At 44.8% G+C, this 23,495-nt stretch overlaps 1 protein-coding gene across 2 annotated transcripts; it reads left to right on the top strand.

Annotated features, from left to right (window-relative positions):
* Positions 1–70: 70 nt before the first annotated feature.
* LOC142214224 (protein-L-isoaspartate(D-aspartate) O-methyltransferase-like) lies at positions 71–22,718 on the top strand. 2 transcript variants are annotated; one of them, XM_075283086.1, is made up of 9 exons: positions 71–167; positions 7,579–7,730; positions 8,380–8,484; positions 10,923–10,954; positions 11,726–11,830; positions 13,134–13,254; positions 14,129–14,214; positions 15,993–16,162; positions 20,125–22,718. In XM_075283086.1, exons 1-9 carry the CDS (start codon positions 154–156, stop codon positions 20,135–20,137), a joined length of 798 nt encoding a protein of 265 aa, XP_075139187.1. In that variant the 5' UTR covers positions 71–153; the 3' UTR covers positions 20,138–22,718. The 2 variants fall into 2 exon arrangements, with proteins under 2 accessions (XP_075139187.1, XP_075139188.1); XM_075283087.1 differs by having other exon boundaries at positions 107–167; positions 7,584–7,730.
* Positions 22,719–23,495: the final 777 nt, after the last annotated feature.

Below are 23,495 nucleotides of genomic sequence, written 5' to 3'. Positions count from 1 at the left end.
CCACTCAGCCGTAATAGGTCGCTTCACCTGTCAGTCACTGCTTTTACCTTAGCAGGAAACAAGGGCGGGATCATTAGCGCGTGAGGGGCGGGACCTATGGATGTGTCATAGCAACCGCGCTGGTGTGTTTACATACGGCCGCTGTGAAGGCTAATGTGGGTGTGGAGGTGAGTGTCGTGCTGTCAGGCCTGGCGGAGGTCGCCATACATTTACATTATGTAGCCGCCAGCTCGCCGCTGACTGGCTGCTGATATTGTATTGCGTCAGTGGGCTGCACCTTATGGCCGCCAGTGTGAAACTACAACTCCCAGCATGCCCTGAAATCCCACGCTAGGCTGTGGACAGGGCAGCCCGCTGCTGTGCGTGAATGGAAGGGCTGGACAATGTATATAGGATATAGCATGTACGTGTATGTCATGTATAGGACGCTTCAGCCTGCTCTGTCATATATATACATATACGGGTCATATTATGGCGGCGTAATGTAATCCCCTATAAGTCTTACCGCCAAAGCCATCAAAAAAGATGGTGCATAGTAATAGACATGGCGGCATTATTTCTGGTGTTTTGGTGCAATTTTAACCGTAAAGTGCGGTCTAGACCAATATTGTGTTGTCACGCTGCCTTCCTCGCAAATACAGTTACATAATGGCCGCCAGAAATCAAAACATGGGGGGAAAAAAACAAAAACATCAGGTTTTGGCTTTTTAAGGCACTTCTTTTGTGGGCGTGGCCACGTCCATTATGTGTGAGATTGGGGAACACTGTGATCCTTAGGCCTGGTTCACATCTGCACATGGGTTTCCGTTCAGGGAGTCCGCTTGGGGACCCCATGAACGGAAACCTATTCCGCATGAAAAAGCGGTTACGTAAAGAAACCTGCGGACCCCATAGACTATAATGGGGTCCATTGTGGTTTCTGCACAAAAATACGGAGAGAAAAGTGCCTCTTGTAGGGCTTTTCTCCCCTCATAGTTCATGCACATAGGAGAAGGGAATGGCGCGAACGCTGATGTGAACCAGGCCTTATGCTTGGTTCACATCTGCATTCGGGGAATCCGCATGGGGACCCCACCGAACGGAATCCTGAACACAACTGCAAGTGCTGTGCAGTAAAAGCACACAGATCCCATAGACTATAATGGGGTTCGTGCGCTGCCCGCACAAATCATGCGGACAGGAAAGTAGATTGTGAACTACTTTCCTGTCCACATGATCCCTGCGGAGATCTGGCGGTAAGCACACAGACACATTTATAGTCTATGGGGTCCATGTGCTTACACTGACACACCGCAGTTGCGTTCTGTATTCCGTTCAGGGGGGTTCTCATGCGGACTCCCCCGGACAGAATACCAATGCAGATGTGAACCAGTTTTTAGCCATGTGATGGGTTGAGGCCAAATTTGTCATGGTGTCCTACCATAATACATTTTGTACTATTCATATATTATATTTGTTAGTAGCTGGTCTATATTTACACCATTATGACCCCTGTATTACGCATAGCGAAATAATGCCGTTATACCAGTGTATTCCCTGCACTGTATAACCTGTCTTACTAATACATAAGAGCCCTGATGATTTCCTTTGGTGGAGGCCGAAAGTGTACTGGCATTTACTCTTCATTGCATGACTTTGCTCTACTCTCTGGACCTGCAGTTCTAATAAATCGGAGTCAGTGACCCCCACAATGCACATGCACCGTAATTCAGAGACCCTGAAGCACGCTGAGGGTAATTTATTAATGCAAATAGGCCACTTTTCTTGCACATCTGTAGTCTTCAACCAAAATTGCAATCCATCCCCTGTTCTGCACCTTATTGACCACTTTCCACAGGTGATGGACGTTTGTATTATATATGTACAGGAAATCTACACTACTTCCTGAGATTTCCATCATGGAGCCTCTTGATCATTCAGGCGTGCCTTGTACCTGTCAAACCCTTTATTAAGACTGATGTATGCATTACAAGTCTTAATAAATCTGCACCATTAGGTGTCTCCTGCTGCGGGCAGAGGATTTATTTCCATCCTTCGGATACAGTAAACTAAACTAGTAGAGGCCAGTGGAGGTGTAGGATGTGTTATCTACATCAATTGGTCAAAATGGACCGATTTAGCTGGATAGTTCATCTCTATCTAGGGCTGAGTGATTATGACCTAAATGTAAATCGCGATTAAATGAGCATTTTACATCGATTATAATTAATTAGGTCACACCCATTTTAAAGTATGAGTATGCATTGGGCAAATCTGGCAAGATTCACCCAGTGGTTTCATTTGGACCGAACAAAATTGCTGTTTTAGGCTGAGATCCTACATTGCGGAAACGCAGCTTTTTTTGTTGTGGTTTTTTCAGCCAAAGCAAGGAGTGGATTGAGCAGAAGGGATAAGTTCACATGGGGAGAGTAAGGGCGGATTTTGGCACCGAGAGTGACGCGGGGAGCCGTATCACTCTCGGGCCAAAACCCGACAGTTGCGGCTTCCCCCTCCGGAGTAGGCTCAAATTAAACGAGCCGCGGAATCCGCCTGAAGAAAGGGCAGCTCACTTCTTTTTTCCGTGAGCGGCAACATGCACCTCACGGAAAAAAGTAACCTGGCAGTCTGCATAGACCACCATTGTGAGGGGGCGGATTAAGATGTGGATTATGCGCCATAATCTGACCCCTCTGTGCCCATGTGAACGAGCCGTAAGAACTTCCTTTATATTTCACAATCCTTTTGTAGCCATTTTTGGCTTAAAAAGGCAAAATCTGTAACAAAAAAGCTGCGTTTCTGCAGCGTTAGGGTTTTAGCCTTAGGTCTGGTTCACATCTGGGTTTGGGTTTCCATTTGGGGGTCCGCTTGAAACCTATCCGCATAAAAAAGTGGTTACCTAAGGAAACCCGCGGACCCCATAGACTATAATGGGGTCCATGTGGTTTCCACATGAAAACCGTGGAGAGAAAAGTACGTTTCTCTCAGTATATTTCATGTGGATATGAGAATGGAATGGCCCAAACACCGATGTGGAGTGGACCTTACTCTGAGGTCCCTTTAGAACCTGGGGTAGAATTAGTAGAGGTCCAGTTGAGGTGATCAAACATAAAAAACCCACTGTTCCTCACGTCACCTTGGGTCCAGCAGGGTTATCTATTCTATTTGTCGTCAGGGACCGATGAAGGCGGTTATTGTTTGTTTAGCTAGATCACACCTACAATGAAAAATTGACAAGTTTCTCTTGGCCACCAGGCCACCCAAATTGTGCCACCTTTACCCAAAGTCCTTGGCACTTTTGCTATGCTTGGGTGCACCTGGTACTCCCTGCTGCTCATAGTATACTATGCTGCAACGATGACATGCCCGCTAAACACGTGACCCAATCCCTGGCCTCAGTAGTGAACCACTTTAGCCAATGATTCCTTGAGCAGTCAAAGGACGCAGCGATGGAATGAGAACGGCGGTGGATGGGTGAGGTAAGTACCGGTATGTTTTAATCGTAATATGTATTTTTAAAGATAACTAGTCCATAGGATGTTTAATATGATTTGTCATTTCCGGACGATTTTGGGCACCGCCAATAACCACCGAAGATCTCTTTACCCCCATATAAAGGTCACATTGTATTATGCGAGCAATTAAACCCTGCAGAATTTGGAGCTTGTTTACGTGCACATGTCTCATGGGTCAGCGATTACCGAGGACATAACCTCCCCAGATGTTCTCCGAGATGTGATTCCTTCATGCTGTGGTTCCCTTGACTGTCATATTAATCGCACAAAGGTGTCTTCAGCATGAAGAAGCGCTGTATTAACATTTGTGGTCTGCTTTATAGACCTTGGTATTTACAAGTGTCATTTATAGGCGCTGACTCAGAAAGATGATTTCTATGCTGTACCAATGGCTGCTTTATACAAGGCACATTACCTCCTCTGTGTAGTAACAATTGGATTTTATGCACATTAAGGATGAGTGCACACAGGGTTTATTGGTCCGGAACCTGAGGCGGAGGCCGCCTCAGGTTCCAGTCCAAAATACAGGGCAGCTGCCACTAGATGCCGGTTTAATGCACCGGCGTCCAGTCATGGCACTGCGCTCCGGATTAGGCCCAAATGAATGAGCCTAGTCGGGAGTGTCTTCAGGTGGATGTCGCGAGGCACAATCTGTTTGAAGAATGAGCATGCCTGTTCTTTTTTCCAGGAGCTGGAACAAACTGCTCCCGGAAAATATACCACCAGCTCCCATTGAAATCAATGGGAGCCGTCTTTTTGGTCAGGATTTTAAGGCGGATATGGCCCCAAAATCCTGACCAAAATACCCCATGTGAGCCTTAGATGTATCTTGAGAACGGTGGTCCTTTGTACCTTCATGTAGCAGCTTGCTGCAAATGGACTGTCAGTGATAGAGAGTACAGCACTTGGCTATCGCCGGCACTCGCATAGGGAATAGAAGCGTGGACGGGAAACGGGATCCTGATTCTAAAGGAAACCTGTCTGGTCGATTTGAGACACTTAAACCGCCCACAAGTCCTTATAGAACCAGTTTAATGTCCCAAATCTCACTGTTTTAAATCCATCCATGTCCGTATTTATAAAAAAAAAAAAAAAAAAGCCTTAATACCTAGAGATGAGTTTGATGAGTCTCCCTGGACTCATCTCTGGTGCTCCTGGCACCTGCACAGTTCTACAGTGAAGCTGAGGTATGGGGGATGTGAGGTAGCCAAGTGCTGGAGGTATGGGGGATTGGAGGTATGGGGGATGTGAGGTACAGAAGTGCTGGAGGTATGGGAGATGTGAGGTACACAAGTGCTGGAGGTATGGGGGAAGTGAGGTACACAAGTGCTGGAGGTATGGGGGATGTGAGGTACACAAGTGCTGGAGGTATGGGGGAGGTGAGGTACAGAAGTGCTGGAGGTATGGGAGATGTGAGGTACACAAGTGCTGGAGGTATGGGGATGTGAGGTACACAAGTGCTGGAGGTATGGGGGAGGTGAGGTACACAAGTGCTGGAGGTATGGGGGAGGTGAGGTACAGAAGTGCTGGAGGTATGGGAGATGTGAGGTACACAAGTGCCGGAGGTATGGGGGATGTGAGGTACACAAGTGCTGGAGGTATGGGGGATGTGAGGTACACAAGTGCTGGAGGTATGGAGGATGTGAGGTACACAAGTGCTGGAGGTATGGGGGAAGTGAGGTACAGAAGTGCTGGAAGTATGGGAGATGTGAGGTACACATGTGCTGGAGGTATGGGAGATGTGAGGTACACAAGTGCTGGAGGTATGGGGGATGTGAGGTACACAAGTGCTGGAGGTATGGGGGAAGTGAGGTACACAAGTGCTGGAGGTATGGGGGAAGTGAGGTACAGAAGTGCTGGAAGTATGGGAGATGTGAGGTACACATGTGCTGGAGGTATGGGAGATGTGAGGTACACAAGTGCTGGAGGTATGGGGGATGTGAGGTACACAAGTGCTGGAGGTATGGGGGAAGTGAGGTACACAAGTGCTGGAGGTATGGGGGAAGTGAGGTACACAAGTGCTGGAGGTATGGGGGATGTGAGGTACACAAGTGCTGGAGGTATGGGGGATGTGAGGTACACAAGTGCTGGAGGTATGGGGGAAGTGAGGTACACAAGTGCTGGAGGTATGGGGAAGTGAGGTACACAAGTGCTGGAGGTATGGGGGAAGTGAGGTACACAAGTGCTGGAGGTATGGGGGATGTGAGGTACACAAGTGCTGGAGGTATGGGGGATGTGAGGTACACAAGTGCTGGAGGTATGGGGGATGTGAGGTACACAAGTGCTGGAGGTATGGGGGATGTGAGGTACACAAGTGCTGGAGGTATGGGGGAAGTGAGGTACACAAGTGCTGGAGGTATGGAGGATGTGAGGTACACAAGTGCTGGAGGTATGGGGGATGTGAGGTACACAAGTGCTGGAGGTATGGAGGATGTGAGGTACACAAGTGCTGGAGGTATGGGGGATGTGAGGTACACAAGTGCTGGAGGTATGGGGGAAGTGAGGTACACAAGTGCTGGAGGTATGGGGGATGTGAGGTACACAAGTGCTGGAGGTATGGGGGATGTGAGGTACACAAGTGCTGGAGGTATGGGGGAAGTGAGGTACACAAGTGCTGGAGGTATGGGGGATGTGAGGTACACAAGTGCTGGAGGTATGGGGGATGTGAGGTACACAAGTGCTGGAGGTATGGAGGATGTGAGGTACACAAGTGCTGGAGGATGTGGAGCGAAGCTGAAGTGTCAGACGCTATTATATTGGATGAAACCAGAAGAGTAACACACAGAGAGTTGCAGTACCGCTGCACCACTGCTATACAGTGGATTGGGAGGCAGCTCTGTGCCTATTGCTTGAATGCGAGTAGAGCTGCTCTCCAGAGATAGTAGGTAGGAAGGATCAGAATGAAAAACCAGCTGGGGGCCATTCTGTAAAAGCTGTTTTTTTTGTTGCAGATTTTGCTTCATTTTTTTGAGCCAAAGCCAAGAATGGCTACAAAAGGAATGGGGAAAAAATACAGGAAGTTTTTATACTTCTACCTTTTGCTCAATCCACTCTTGGCTATTTTTCTAACACATAGGAATAGCCTTAAGAAAGGCTATTCCTCTCCTACCTTTAGATGTCTTCTCTGCGCCGCCATTTGGTATAAATACCAGTTTTCTTCGGTATGCAAATGAGTTCTCTCGCAGCACTGGGGGCGGTCCCAATGACTCTCCAGCGCCACCTCCATCTTCTTCTGGAACGCTCTCTCCCGGTGTCTTCTTCTGTCCTGGGCTTTAATCTACTAGTGTGAAAAACAAGGGTGTGGGGAAGGGAAACTACAGCCCACTTACTTGAACTATGTTCAGATGAGTAAATGTTGGTGGTTGATGATCCTTAAATCCCGGGACGGAGGTTGCAATCGGATGCTACCCATCGGCTGTGGGAAAAATCCATACAAAACGAAACAAAGAATCCAGCTCCACTCCTTGTGTCCCTTCTGTTTCTTTAAAACATAACTTTTATTTTCGTCTTGACATAAAAGTCCAAATTATGTTACAGGCATGATGGATTCATGGGAATATAATATGATCCATCATGCCTGTAACATAATTTGGACTTTTATGTCAAGACGAAAATAAAAGTTATGTTTTAAAGAAACAGAAGGGACACAAGGAGTGGAGCTGGATTCTTTGTTTCATTTAATCTACTAGGCCTTGGGCAGATCCGACTTGCACATGCTGGGCCACAAGAAAATGCCCGTTTACACAGTAAGCTGGTGTAAGTGGCCATTTTGTTGTGGCCCGGGCATGCACAGTCGGATTGGAGTGAGCTTACATCCACAGAAGGTCTGGGCTTAGTTTTCAAAGATGGCGGGAACAACCTCCCTGCCGAGCTCCTTTAAACACTGTGTACTAAGAAGAACTGATGGAAGGCAAAGGGCAAAGGTCACACCAAATATTGCCTTGGCTGTAACCAGTCCCATAGACTCTGAGTTCTGGTGTATTCTGTGTGATATATTGTAAAGAGTAAATATAAGATATAGATTTTGTCTTCCATTGAATCCGGTATAATATATCGCCATGTCTTGTCTTTTCTCTCTTATGGACAGAGCAGGCTGTGGACCGTCCCGGCGGTCCTGTGACATGAGCGCTTTCTTACGACTGGCCTCCATAACGCTTCCATTTGGACTCCTGTTTACAAGAGTCATGGCTTGGACCTCTAGTGGAAAAACACACACGGATCTCATCAACAACCTCCGAAGTGAGACCGGTCTCTCTTTTTCTCTAGTTTTCACACATCAGCTTCTATGACCATTTTATGTCCCGCCAGTTCTATAGGATTCTTCCCTTTAGGCCTGATATTCATATAGGAATATTCGGGGACAACCCTGGTTCCTATTAACCCTTCCCTTCTAAATCGGGCAGTAAAGTCATTTTACATTCAGATCTGTTGGGTATATGTTGCTGTTTATTGAGCCGTCTGTCACTGAGAGCTGCTTCGTGCTGGGTTTATTAATAGATTGACAGCTCTATTGGGTTCTGCAGGATGAAAAGTTTGAGTCTCCCTTTGTGGACAGGAGACATCAAATATCTTCAAGTCTAGATGTAAAAAGGGTCTTGTCATAACACATTGGTCAATAATACAATGTATAATCATTAAAGAGGTTCCACGATTTTTAAAATAATAATAATAATCTGCTTTATTTGATAAACAGCGCCACACTTGTCTACAGTTGGTGTGCGGTATTGCAGCTTAGTTCTGTTCACTTCAATAGCACTAAGCTGCAATTCTAGACCCTATGGACAGGTGTGGCGCTGCGCATTCAGCAGTTTTTGGGGCATTTTCTTATATTTATTGCTATAAATTACCATTAGGTTTATGTTACTGACGTCCAAATGTTTAATTTCAGAAAACGGAGTGATCCAGGCTCAGCGTGTGCATGATGTTCTGATGGCTACAGATCGAGCACTTTATATCAAAAACTTCCCATATATGGATTCTCCCCAGAGCATAGGTAGGACATTGCAAACCTTTATGTCTATTAGCAGTTATATTATGCAGGCTAGGATGGCGACATACATTCAAAACACTCATTTCACTGACAGATATTCCTCCTGACTCCCCCATACACATGCAGACTTGGTTCAGCCATGCCTGCTTAGGGTAAGTTCGCAAGGGAGGTTTTGGACCGGATTTTGACGCGGAGACCGCCTCTGTATCCGGTCCAAAAAATGGCTAGCCGCAATTGCAGTGCACCGGCCTCCAGTGGCGGCATTCCGCTCCGGATTAGGCCCAAATGAATGGGCCTAGTCAGGAGGGAGTGTCGTGCGGCGGATTCCGCCGTGGAATCCGCAGCAAGAAAGGGCAGGTTGCCTCTTTTTTTCCGCGAGCGGCACAAAGCCACTAGTGGAAAAAGAAGTGAAGTCAATGTGAGGCGTTTTTTGGAGTCGGATTCTGAGGCAGATTCCGAAATCCAAAAAACTCTGTGTGCACTGACCCTAATACTTTTTACATACAGCTCTGGTCACATGCTGACACGGGAACCATTCTCCTTTGTTGAGCACAAATGGAAGTGAACCCGGGAGCTAGCTCCAACACCAGAAGTTTTGGGGCACCTCTTGTCAGTGAACAAATTAGTCATTTTCAGATAAATTTTATGATTTGTAGATTTAGCAGGAAAACCTTTAAAGGCTATGTCCACCATCACAGCCAATTTTTTAATTGTTTCACTGCCTCCAAAATGAAGTGACTTTGTATATTTATATTTTGTGTCAGAGCAGCACTGTAGCTTTCCTTGGTAACCAATAACAATAAGCCCAGTATAGTCTGATACTTCTATCTGTTGTGAGAAGGTGACAGGTAGAGTTCTGGAGACCCGGTATATCTCACCCAGATTTCTAACTTATATGTGTGGTTTGGAGTAGGCCTCAGTCCAGGTGTGGGTCCTGGGCTTGTTACTGGGCCATAAAAGGCGGCAGAACCTGAATTTCAGGGCAGATCCTGGGAGGAGAGGAAGTGCCTGGGTCTGTCCTGACACTTAGTCTGGTGAGACCATATTGTGCTCTTTTTGTTGATTCATGTGGCTGCTAGTAAGCCGCATGTATATTTAGTACTTCTTTATTTAGTTAGTGCTCAGGTGAGCAGGGTTTTGTTTCACGTTCCTTTGCTTCAAGTTGAGGCTGTATTTTAGTTATCCTTTTGCACCTGAACTGAAGGTTTGCTGGGGTTTTTTTTGTTTTAAATAAATCTGTTTGCTACAGAGTCCCTATCTCTGACTCGTTGGGTCCGCACCATTGCAGCATACCTTCCCCACAATGTCTACCAATTTTTTTTCTTACCTATATTTGTTAGGTTAGTTAGAAATAGGGGTCAGACAAATACTGTAGGTCTGTGACTGCAAGATCGGACTACATAGGATTTCTTTGTAGTCTGATACTATGGAGACACATAAGGCAGCATAAAATAGCATCACACCTATCCAACTTCATTGATGGTATTGAGTTTAGTATTCATTACCAAACAACCTGTGACCCAATGCGGTGCTGTTTTCTTGGAAGAAGACCACTTTGTTAATCTAACCCATTGACAACACAAAACCATAGTAGATATTTAATAAAGACTATTTCTAAATCTGCCACTGTTAGTTAGTGAACATGGTCATAAAATGTAGGCATGAAAAACTGAACTGAAGCCATGTCTGTGAAATATTGTATAAAATAGTTGTAAAGCAAATCTAATCTCTGCCATACTGTCATACACGTGCTCCGATATCATTGGTATACAGGACTTGCTTTGCTTTTTTAATAATAACAAAGACAAACAATTATAATGCGCTTTTCTCACAGAGACGCAGAGTGCAGAAAGCGTTGTGGAGTAGAGGGGTCACTGGCCACCATACAGGTGCTCACCCCAACACCCACAAGGGTCAGTTGTTTGTATGAGGAGCTATTTTACCTATATTTGGCATGTGGGAAGAAATCAGAGTTCCTGAAGGAGACCCACGCAAACACGGAGAACATAGAAACACATGCAGATGTTGTCCTTGGTCAAATTTGAACCCCGGACCCCAGTGCTGCAAGAGCCATGCACATTCGTGTCTTCTCTTTTTATATGCAGTATACACTTTATATTTTATCACAGGGATGTGCAACTCTTGTTCTCACTATAGGTGTGGATCACGCAATTGTCATAAATGCCATTGGTCCGAATACTTAGACTGCATGCACATATGTTTATTGTGGTGTGCAATACAATGCACAGTGCAGGACTGTATTGTGCTCCATATTGTGTGCCACATATTGCGATGTATTCCATCTAAGATTACAGGTTTTGGTTTTTAATGCAGCTTCCAAATTAAAACTTTTGTTTTTGGTAGTCATAGTAAATCCATTCTATAATATTCCATTGTTATTAACTATATGTGTTTGTTTTTTTGGGTTTTTTTCCGTACAGGATACAAGGCTACAATAAGTGCACCTCACATGGTGAGTGGTTTCTGTAGTTAAAATGTAGCTTTGTGTTGTACTATGCACCCTCTCTGGCAGGGGCGTAACTACCGGGGGAGCAACGGTTGCAGCTGCCACAGAGCCCGGGACATTAGGAGACCCGGCGACAGACACAACAGCTGCGTTTTTTGGAGGGTTTTTTTTGTAATAGGCCGTTACTGGCTAGAGTTACGCGCCCTATTTACTTACTGATCCTGGTTCCTGCCCACAACCGCCTGTGCTTCTCCTTCTGGGGAGGCTGTGAGCGGGAGCCGGGATCGGTAAGTGATGTCGCGGGCCCCACAAACACTATTATTATACTCAAAGTTATAATGATTGGAGGCTCAGGGGATGTGAGGAAACACTAAAAAAAAAAAAAAAAAAACAGTGTTACTTACCTCTCCTGGATCCAGTTAGGCTTCAGGCCTACTTGTGTGACGTCCCTGACGTCACATGGACGGGGCCTGTGTCTTTATGTGTCACGATGCAGGCCCAGGTCAAGTGACGACCCGTACTTCATTGAAGATGGCCGACATCAGCCGGGACTGCAAAGAAGCCAGGGAGAGGTAAGTAACAGTGTTTTTTATGTTTGTATCCTCCCCTGGGTCTCCTATTATTATACTCTGGGGTCAGTGTTACGCCTCATTTGCTACTTCTTTGCCCTCCCTCCTCTTTTACAAATTATGTTACATCATTCAGTGTCCTCTCCAAATAATAATATATAGTAATAGAGAACCATCATGAGGATTACTGTATATTTCTGTCTTACAGCATGCACATGCACTGGAGTTGTTAGAAGATAAACTGCAAGAAGGAGCCAAGGCATTGGATGTCGGCTCTGGCAGTGGATACCTAACAGCCTGCTTTGCTAGAATGGTTAGTCTGATATTTTTAACAACACTGTAAACTTGCTAAATTGTCCTTTGGATATATTCTGCTTTCCAGGGCTGTGGAGTCTGTTGGCCAGAAAGTAAATATGTAACAAACTATGCATCTTATTAATTATACAATACTAGCAAAAAGACCCGGCTTTGCAGAGCTCTATTTCATTTTTATGTTTGTGTAGTGGCCCTATAAGAATAGGTTTATTGCTATGGAAACCTGGTGTAAGGCTGTGTGTATGTGAAGACTGAACCTGTGAGTTTCCATTGGTCCATAAGCGTCATGTGATCATGTGTAACTCAGTTTGGATATCCGTGAAAAACCTGTGATCGGTTGTTATGGGAATCTGGAGTAAAGCTGTGTGTATGTAACATTGTGTAACAGTGTCATTCGCTACGCCCTGCCCCTTTATAGCTGACCTACAGCAGTGAAGAAAAATGACTGGGTTATTATAGAAACCTGGAGTAAAGCTGTGTGCATGTGGAGACTAACACTCCACCTTTTGTGACATCAACACTACATGTACCCCCACACCCATTTTTTTGTGACCTGACCAGCACATAAAGTGCCTATGTCACCTTAAAATATGATCTGGAACTTGGCAAAGCAGGGGCAAACTGCAGGCGCTGGTAGATTCAGTCATTTATCTGGGATTTAGTAAAAGATGAGAGGTCACAACCAGCACAGTATAAAATAAATGGATGGATAGGAAATGTATATATCCAAAGCTTACTTTGTCAGATGAGCGATACTTGGAGAGAGGAGAAGTCCTACGAATGCGCGGAGGGTCTTCCGGCAAGACAGCAGATAGTAGCGATGTACAAGAATATCCAGCACTCCTAGACTTTCTCTTAGTTAAAAAGTATATATGGATTTTAAAGGGAGTACGGCTCCGAAATAAAATGTCACTTTTTAGCTAAGAGAAAGTCTAGGAGTGCTGGATATTCTTGTACATCGCATTTATCTGGGATGCCAGGAGGTCATGCATTTTTGAAGGGACTCTTGGACATTTTGGGGTCATTTCATCTGCGGGGTCACATGTCCATAGGCAGAGCAGACACTATTCTAGAGAAGCTCTGGACATGTATGAGATCATTCCGAGTCTGCACAAGGTAAGCAAAGCAAAAAGTTTACAGTGTCATTCTGGGTAATGGTGTTAAAAGTGACAATGATCTTTATTGGGTTTTGGTTTTTTTTATTGTAGTGCTATACAGACTTTTTCTCATCATTGTATATATTCTGTGATAGCAAAGAATTGACAAGTTTACCAATCTCATAACTATTCTGATGTCTTTAGGTAGGCCCGACTGGAAAAGTTGTAGGTGTAGAACACATTGAACAACTTGTCCTCTCCTCTATTCAAAATGTCCAGCAAGATGATCCTGAATTACTGAGCACTGGACGTATAAAGTTTGTAGGTAAGCTTATTGTTTAGCTAGCGCAATGTAATATTAAAGAGGACCTTTCACCTCATGGGGCACATGCGGTTTAATACACCACTAGAAAGCCAACAATGCCCTGAATTCTGCGCACTATCGGCTTTCCCGTTCTGTTCTCCCGGTGAAGAGCTATCGGTGCCGGTACCGTAGCATTGTGCATGAGGTTCGACAAATGTCAGCCACATAAAACCTGCTTTAAACCGCAGCGCGTCAATTATTGATGTGGCTTCAATTGTTTGCATTGCAAAGGCTGAAAGCTGCGCAGAGCACACAGCAGTTCTGTTGGGTAAGCAGCAGCAAAAGTCACTCAAATTTAGGCAGTTTTTTTTTTTTTTTTGCTGCAGAGGAACACATTGTGGGAATTTCTGCAGTGTGTGTGCTGTCCTTGGCCCCAACAAGCGCTCTAGGGAAATTATTTTTGTCCCCACCTCATTTACAAATGAGCCTGCATGCAGTGAAATGTCATTAGATAACTTTATTGTGAAGTTAGAGGCTCCCCTCCGGAGCACTGACCTCTCAATGTTTCTATTATGAACAGGAGGTCAGCCTATCAATTCAAGTCTCGCTCTAACTCCCATAGTCCAATGACCTGCATTACAGTATGAGTTTTATCTCCTGTTACGCATCAGAGGGACAGAGAGGTATTAAAATACCATCTCTTCATATGAATTGCTATCCATATAAGCAAGAGCTATTTTTTCCTAGTGACTTTCCACTCTACCAAATCAAGGGGTTCCAGAGACCAACCGTATATTGTCACTTTCATCCTTACCGTCCTTTTGTGATGCATATGAAGACATTTCATGCCGTGTTTTTTTACATGTAAAATACTGTTTCTCTCTTTTTTTTGCAGTTGGTGATGGTAGGCTTGGCCATCCAGAAGATGGCCCTTATGATGCAATCCATGTTGGGGCAGCAGCTGCAATAGTACCACAAGAAGTAAGTGAATGGTAGCAGATATCAGATATAGTAACCCGATTATACTTAAAAGGATGTGAAACTTTGGACGCTTCACTCTTTTGCATGAATTTGTATGAATTGCGTTTCGTACATGCACAGTTCGTAGACCACATAAAATTACGGAGCAGCGTCGTCAAGTGCTATGGTGTATACAAATCACCAGTGCTCTGCTAACTGCAGCGCTCCTGACCTTTGGCATTAATGCTTGCATAACCACTGTACACCGGGATCTTTTTGTCATGGGTTTCCAAGGCCTAGCAATTACAAGTGTCAGATGCAGTGGTACAGTATAAAGCACCATACCACTGGTCGTAGCATTTACCTTACTACAGTCTTAAGAACAATCCATGCCGTGCTGGTACATGATGTGTGCACAATGATATGGACAGTTCTGTATTTATTTCTTGAAATCAGAGGAAGAAGAGAGACTGAAGATGAGTTATTACATGGCAGAAATGTAATTCAGTTCACTAAAGTAACTTTAAGAATGCAGTGCAGTGTATAGCATGGTAGCATGTTATAGAGCAGGAGGAGCAGAACAGTTAGTTTCGGCACCGATCTCTGTTCACCATCAGAAGGGCGTTCCTGACAATCTAACTGGGCTGTGAGGAACGCGCCTCCTGACTGTACTCACCCATAGACATGTATAGAGGTAGGGGAGTCATTCCATTTGCTGGATGGTAAGGAACGCCCCCTCTGACAGTACAGTGCTATGGACAATACTGTCAGGGGGGTGTTCCTCACAGCCCAGCTAGACTATCAGGAATGCCCTTCTGACAGTGGGCAGAGAGATCTCCTACCCGGGGGCACAGATCGGGAAAGGCTGAATTCAGCGCACTGTCAGCTTTCTAGCGGTATAAAACCGTGTGTGCCCGAGGACATGAAAGGTCTCCTTTAAATAGAGGAAAGGCCTAACGCTCGGATACTTTAATAGTGCCACATCCTTTTAGTCTGTTATCTGCATAAATCATATAATAACTACAGTGAAACATTTTTGGCACAACTGCCTAAAATTGTCTGGTGGGGCGGTCTTATCGAAGGAGATGGTCCGTATATAATGAAACTGAAAACTGTCACAGCAACTCTTGTCTAGATAAAGGAAAGCTCTGTTGGGGTTTCACTGCATATTCTTGTTAGGCTCCATTCACATCACATATTTGGTATAGAAGATCCATTTAATGGATGCAAAGGACGGGCGCAAACAGATGGCCAGCCATTTACATAGAAAGCAATGTTAAGATTAAAAAACGATCATTTTCTGGGTTTTTTGTTGTTTTTTTTTGCACAGCCAGAAAGATGTAGTATACCATAGGTAAGCGACAGAAATGTATATGAGTTTGGGGTTTTTAATAAAAATATTGATCTTTATGTAAACAGATGGTCGTCCGTTTTTTGTTGTTTCTTTTTTCCTTTTTTTTTTTTAAATGTAGATTGTGAGCCCCATATAGGCCAATATAGCCCCATATGGCCAAATGTATGTACATTTTTTTTCCCATCAGTATGTCTTTGTAGAATGGGAGGAAATCCACACAAACACGGGGAGAACATACAAACTCCTTGCAGATGTTGTTCCTGGCAGGATTCGAACCCAGGACTCCAGCGCTGCAAGGCTGCAGTGCTAACCACTGAGCCACCGTGTTGCCCCCGTCATACATTTTTTGCACCAATTAAACAGCTCTTCTAAATGGATGTAAAAATAAAAAGCATGATGTGAATCGAGCCTTGTATTAATAGTTGTGTTCTCTTATTCTGAGCAGCTCTTGAACCAGTTGAAGCCAGGAGGAAGACTAATCCTACCCGTAGGACCGGAAGGTGGAAGTCAGGTTCTCGAGCAGTATGATAAAGATAGTGCTGGGAGTATCACCAAAGTTCGCCTAATGGGTGTGATGTATGTGCCGCTGACAGACAGAAAAAGGCAATGGCCAAAGTAAGAACAGCTTGAGATCTTTAGAAATAACTTGTATGTTTGGAAGGACAATAAGACCTATTCTTCGGGCAGGTCATTCATAAACGCTGAGGCTCAAATACAAAGGTTTTACAGTTTGTCACAAACATTTTCGCTGTCATTGTTACTATAGCAACTCCTTTTAAGAATATTTTTAACTTTTTCTCACTTCCGCCTTATGACCTAAATCCTTATATTTAGACCTGATCTCACTCTTGGCTCTCTTAGATAAAACCAAGTGACTTTATCCAGATACGATTTCAAGCTTTGTTCTTACTGGATTCAATCTCATTCTTGGCTTAAAATATTGGACTCTTGTACTGAGACGGGTTTCAGCCTAAACATGTCCATTACTGTTGCTGGACAGCTATTCCCCCCCAATCTATCCATGCCTATTCATGCTTGTGCTATTCATTCCAGTTTTGTCCATGGACATGCATGCTCAGCTATTCCTCCAGATTACCCCTATGCACATGCATGCTCAGCTATTCCTCCAGATTACCCCTATGCACATGCATGCTCAGCTATTCCTCCAGATTACCCCTATGCAGATGCATGCTCAGCTATTCCTCCAGATTACCCCTATGCACATGCATGCTCAGCTATTCCTCCAGATTACCCCTATGCACATGCATGCTCAGCTATTCCTCCAGATTACCCCTATGCACATGCATGTTCAGCTATTCCTCCAGATTACCCCTATGCAGATGCATGTTCAGCTATTCCTCCAGATTACCCCTATGCACATGCATGCTCAGCTATTCCTCCAGATTACCCCTATGCACATGCATGCTCAGCTATTCCTCCAGATTACCCCTATGCACATGCATGCTCAGCTATTCCTCCAGATTACCCCTATGCAGATGCATGCTCAGCTATTCCTCCAGATTACCCCTATGCACATGCATGTTCAGCTATTCCTCCAGATTACCCCTATGCACATGCATGCTCAGCTATTCCTCCAGATTACCCCTATGCACATGCATGCTCACCTATTCCTCCAGATTACCCCTATGCACATGCATATTCAGCTATTCCTCCAGATTACCCCTATGCACATGCATGCTCAGCTATTCCTCCAGATTACCCCTATGCAGATGCATGCTCCGCTATTCCTCCAGATTACCCCTATGCACATGCATGCTCAGCTATTCCTCCAGATTACCCCTATGCACATGCATGCTCACCTATTCCTCCAGATTACCCCTATGCACATGCATATTCAGCTATTCCTCCAGATTACCCCTATGCACATGCATGCTCAGCTATTCCTCCAGATTACCCCTATGCAGATGCATGCTCCGCTATTCCTCCAGATTACCCCTATGCACATGCATGCTCAGCTATTCCTCCAGATTACCCCTATGCAGATGCATGCTCCGCTATTCCTCCAGATTACCCCTATGCACATTCATACTCAGCTATTTCTCCGGATTCCCCCTATGCATATGCATGCTCAGCTATTCCTCCAGATTACCCCTGTGCACATGCATGCTCAGCTATTTCTCCGGATTCCCCCTATGCATATGCATGCTCAGCTATTCCTCCGGATTACCCCTGTGCACATGCATGCTCAGCTATTCCTCCAGATTACCCCTATGCACATGCATGCTCAGCTATTCCTCCAGATTACCCCTATGCACATGCATGCTCAGCTATTCCTCCAGATTACCCCTATGCACATGCATGCTCAGCTATTCCTCCAGATTACCCCTATGCACATGCATGCTCTGGTCTGCTGACTACAGTTGCTCCTGATTGCCCAATATACATGTACTTTCCATAGGGAGAGAGGAATAAATTGCTCCCTGGCACCTCTGGTCACTGTTGGAAAAGTCGGGTCACCACTGTAAACATTAGGTGGTGGGTGAGTTTGGCCAAAATTCTTCTAATGTGCATAGCCACCTTAGGGCTAAAGCCCCACCAATTGTTTGGATTTCTTGGTTTCTTCCAACAATAACTACAAAAGGAATGGGAAATATATAGGAATTTCTTTTACTTCTACCGTCTGCTCAATCCCACTCCTGACTTTGGCTCAAAAAACCGCAACAAAAAAAGCTGCATTTCTGCAACGTTGGGCCTTACCCTAAAGGGGTTTCCAAGGCTTTGTAAATTCACGACCGATCCTTAAGATAGATAATCAAGTTCAGATTATCAGGGGTCCGACTCCAGGGACCCCACGGATCAGCTGTTTGAATCCACTTGACTTGATCGCAACTCAGTCCTTTTTAAGTGTATGGACTGAGCTGTGATACCAAGCACAGCCACTGTACCAATGTCTGGTTCTGTTCTTTTCTGACCTTGTGGTCTCTTCTAAAACCTTATTGATAGGGGCCTGGGTTTTGGCCCCCACAGATCTTCAGTTGACCTCAGCTTAGCCTAGAATAAGCCTAGAAACCACTTTAAAGGGTATGGTCACATGGAGTTTTTGCAGGCGGATTTTGATGCAGAATCTGCATCTAAATCCTCCTGCAAAAAAGGCTCCCATTCATTTCAATGGGAGTTGCTCGCTTTTTTTTTTTTCTGCTGGAATACATTACAACATGCCCAGTTTGTTTGTTCTAGGGGAGATGAGCTGCCCCCCAGAGGTGCCTCGAAGCAGTGTTCTCCCATCGCCCATTCAAATTACTTGCATGCCCAACTGAGCCAAGCATGCATGAGTGCTAGGATAAGTAGAGATGTTGAAATGATAGCTATGTATTGTTTATGCCCAGGTTTGGAGGACCATGGATGAACGTCTTACTCAAATGGTTTTAGCAGAGGGCAGTCCAAACACAAAGCATACTGGGGGAAATTTTATTAAGAATGACATTTCCTACGCCAAACTTAATATAGTCCCCGACTAGCACAAGGTGCACCTGAAACATTACTATGGTCTCTGCCATTCACCAGTCAGGAACTGGTGTAGACTTCCTGTGTATCGTAATGTATAAGTTATAAGAAATATGTCAGACGTGACCTGTTTTCTCAAAAAGTAGCGTGTGGCACATCTTTGGCGCAGGCCCGAGTTACATCCAACTTACACTAGTAGTTAATACACAGTCCAGTCATATTAATGTGACCACCGCCTACTTTTGACGTCAGCGTTAAAAAAACCAGTCGCAGAAGGCACGTGTCATCAGCCATCTGGGTGCATTCATCATTGTGGAAGGCACGATGGATCAACACAAGTATGCATCTATCCTTGCGGACCATGTTCACCCCTACATGAGAATTGTTTTTTCTCAGGATGATGGCATCTACCAGCAGGACAATGTGACTTGTCATAAAGCTCGCAGTGTACGTGCGTGGTTCCATGAGCACCAGGATGAGTTTACCGTACTCCCTTGGCCAGCAAATTCCCCGGACTTGAACCCAATCGAGAATCTGTGGGACCACCTCGATCGAGTTGTTCACGCCATAGATGCTCAACCGCGTAACCTAGCGCAGCTGGCCACGGCACTGGAGTCGGCATGGCTCAATATCCCAGTGACATCATCACATCATCCCCTCTCTTCCTGCACGTCTCGCAGCGGTCCGCTCTGCCAAAGGTGGTTATTCTGGATTGTGACAGGTGGTCACATTAATATGACTGGACTGTGTAAATTCTCCTCACTGTTCCCTGAGCTAGCTCCACATTTTGCATGCTGTCTTGCCCAGTCCACTCTAGCGCTGCCTATCCATTCTGGTCTGTCGGAGAACCAGTACAATGGATAGGCAGAGTACAAAAACAGTAGCTGCACACAGAGTCCGATTGACTATAATGGGATCTGTCAAGTGTCCGCTGTACTAAAGTTGAAACCGGTAGAGTAAAAAGCCCTCCTTTTCTCTGCTGATTTTCAGGAGGGTACTGCGACTGCCTTCAATGCAAATATAAGCCTATCCTAAAAATGATCTCTTGTATGACTGGTGTTGTCGCACCAATGATAGATCTGTGAATAATTCATGTCTCCTCTTTACCTTAGGGATGATCTGTGATTTGGTTCATGACAAGACAATGCGAAGCAGAGCAGCTGGTTATTAAAGATGGTTTCGAAGATGATGCTGAGATGTCAAGGGGCAGCTTTGTTGCAAAGGCATGGTGCGGGATCAGAGATGGTGTTGGGTTAGAAATTTACCTTACAGGCTTCAGTTACAAGCTTTACAAATGCTTACAAATATGGATGTCATGAGGATAGGTATAAATCTGGTATTAGGAAGCAATACAAAATAATAACTACCCAGTAGGGTTTTCCTGCCTTCCACATGGCAGTGTGTGGAGAGGAAGTTACCTACAGTAGTGAAAGATGTTACATGTTCTGCTTTCACCACAGACATTAATTGTGCACAGTAGCTAAAGAGGTTTTCTGGGCTTATCAATCCTTAGGATAGGCCATCAATTGATAATTGGTGAGGGTCTGACACCTGGGACCCCGGCTGATCAGCTGTTTGAAGAGACTGTGGCCACATCAGCACCATACACATACATTGTATATCAGCTTTGCTTGGTAACGTAGACTGTGACGTGGAGCATGGAGCACTGCTACTGTGACAAACAACTGGTCCACGGGGGTCCAGGTGTTGGTCCCCTACTTACCTTCAACTGTTGTCCTATTTTAAGGGTAGGTCATCAATTGATAAGCCCATAAAACATTTTTAAAGAGTAGTTCCAGTTACCTGTCTGACTGCTTCTGGTGTTTTTGCATAAGCAATCACACCATCCCTGCTGCTAAGGGCGGGTTCACATCTGCGCCCCGGTTTCCGCTTTTAGGTTTCCGTCTTCTGCTGACAGGAGACGGAAACTCGGCAGACAGTGTCCGCCCGTGAGCATTTTGTGGTCTCCGTGGCGAAACCGTTTTTTTTTAACCGGACGCAAAGTCCTGCATGTCTGACTTTAAAAAAAAAAAAAAAAAAAAAAAAACGGTTTCGCCACAGAGACAACAAAACGCTCACAATTTGCAGACCAATTCAGCTGAATGGGTTTGAAAAGTGACTGCCGGTTTCCGTCTCCTGTCCAGTTTCTCGGGCAAAAGACGGAAACTTAAGAGCGGAGACCGGGACACAGATGTGAACCCGTCCTTATACTGTTATCACACTTGTGATCCATTCACAGGCAAATCCGCACCAAATTGTGCAGTTTATGATGCAGATTTGTTTGCATATTTGGCAACGTGAATAAAAAAAACTCCCCTTCCCAATCTTGTCTCAATACATTGGCAGCACTATCCTTGTCTCCCATTGGTCTTTGTATCCTGGCTTCAAGGTATGATCTACTAAAACATGCCTGCTTGTGATTGGCTGCAATGGCCATGTACGTACAAAACAAGACGTCACTAAAGTCCAGGATACAAAACTACCAGGGACCATGAAAAGTCAACAGACTGGAGGACCCCCCAAACGGAAACCTGATCCGCATTAAAAAGCGGTTACCTTAGGAAACCCGTGGACCCCCATAGACTATAATGGGGTCCTTATGGATTCCGCTCAAAAAGGGCGAAAAATGCGGAAATAAAAGCGTTTTCTCTCTGCATTTTTCCTGCAGTGAGGGGAACGGAATCCCCGTTTGGAGTGGCAAGTGCAGATGTGACCCGAGTATAAGGGTAATTGACTGAAAAAGTTACAACAATTGGGTTTTGTTGCATTGTCCCCATTGAACTTAATAGAGAAAACCTGCACCAAAATGGCAGCCATTCTGTCAGACATTGACATACCACAAATGTAAAAATCTGCACCACAGGTTAATTTATGCATGAAAAAATGACTTAAAGACCCATCCATTTGCGGGCCACTATTTTCCTCTGTAGATTTTTTACGAAAAATATTGAGATGTGAAGTCCCCAACAATTGCGGCCTATTGTGAATGCACCTCCAAACTTCTGTCAAACATGAACTGGAACTACACTTTAAGACATTACTTTGAAGAATCTTAGGCAACTCATGGTATACTGTGAATTTTTTGCATTTGTGTTGTTTTCTATGTACCAATTGTTTGCGATTTTTGTGTTGTTTTCCTTAAATAATACCAAAATGTTCTGCTGATCAGTCCCACTTTTAATACATAGCACTAGAGATGAGAGAACACTGTTCGGAACAGCCGTTCCGAACAGCATGCTCCCATAGGAATGAATGGAAGCGGCCGGCACGCAGGGGGTTAAGCAGCCGGCCGCCGGCAAAGTCTGCATGCCAGGTGCTTCCATTTATTTCTATGGGAGCGTGCTGTTCGGATCGGCTGATCCAAACAGTGTTCGCTCATCTCTACATAGCACCAAACTGCGCTACTTCCCTACTACATAAATCCATAGAGTCGCATGATCAGTAATGGATCTGCAATGCTGAATCACAAAGGCGTTTTTGGAAATGGTAGGAGGAGCCCTACAAGGTACTCCTCATTTAATTAAGTTGGATTTTCCTGCTGACAGACTCCCTTTTAAGGTAGCCATCATTTTGGCTATTAGTAGTATGGCCTCGTAGCCCACACATAGATCAGCAGAATATAACGCTGACAGATCCGCTTTGCTGTTTTTTTTTTCACTAATGGGACACTTTAAATGGAAAAGTTCATTGTGAAATATTTGTCTTTCAAAAAGTGAAAAATTGCTAATAAAAATGTAATAATTGCATAGTAAGTGAGGCTGGCAGAGATTACTCGTGTCAAAATGTCATCCCCCTACTAGTGTCTCCTTAAAGGGAAGAAGAATCTGTCACATCTGTTCCCCCTGTCCTATTTTAGCACCCCTCTTCAGGTACAGGTAGCTCCACTTCTACATATATGCTGACACAGGCAGAGAGATTCTTCCTCTTCACTGTATGAGATGTGACCGAGCAATGGAGGAAGGAGGCCTGGTCTGATGAATCATGTTTTTCTTTTGTATCCTGTGTACGACCGATAGGTGTGAGATGGCGCTAGGTGCAATAAAGGTAAGCTGGCAGAGGGGCTATGATACTCTGTTCTATTTGGAAACTTTGGGTCCTGGCAGTAATTTGGATGTCACTTTGACATGTACCACCTAAGATAAGATAATCCTTTAATAGTCCCACCATGAGGAAATTCAGTGTTACAGCAGCATGGATAATACAGTAATATATTACAATAAAGACACATACAAGCTCATAGCAGATGGAGAAGACACTAGGAGTCATAGCAACTAAGAAGAAAAAGAAAGACTTCAGGATCATTTAGTTCTCTGTGCGGAGTGATCTCCGCTTGGTCTGATGTAGATTATACAGCCTGACCGTGGTTGGGAGGAAGGATCTCCGATAGCTCCTTCTCACACTTGGGGTGAAGCAGTCGGTCACTGACAGTACTTGTGCCCAGTGCTGTCATGGTCTCATACATGGGAACCAGTAGAGAAAGGAC

Source organism: Leptodactylus fuscus, chromosome 7, assembly GCF_031893055.1.
Source record: "Leptodactylus fuscus isolate aLepFus1 chromosome 7, aLepFus1.hap2, whole genome shotgun sequence".
Taxonomy (NCBI): domain Eukaryota; kingdom Metazoa; phylum Chordata; class Amphibia; order Anura; family Leptodactylidae; genus Leptodactylus; species Leptodactylus fuscus.
This window is presented reverse-complemented; position numbering and strand designations above follow the sequence as displayed.

Bases quoted from the DNA above. Each gene is read 5' to 3' on its own strand.
- LOC142214224 (XM_075283086.1), top strand. The intron at 8,485-10,922 runs GTAGGACATTGC...TTTTCCGTACAG, and splicing joins GGATTCTCCCCAGAGCATAG to GATACAAGGCTACAATAAGT. The intron at 13,255-14,128 runs GTAAGCTTATTG...TTTTTTTTGCAG, and splicing joins TGGACGTATAAAGTTTGTAG to TTGGTGATGGTAGGCTTGGC.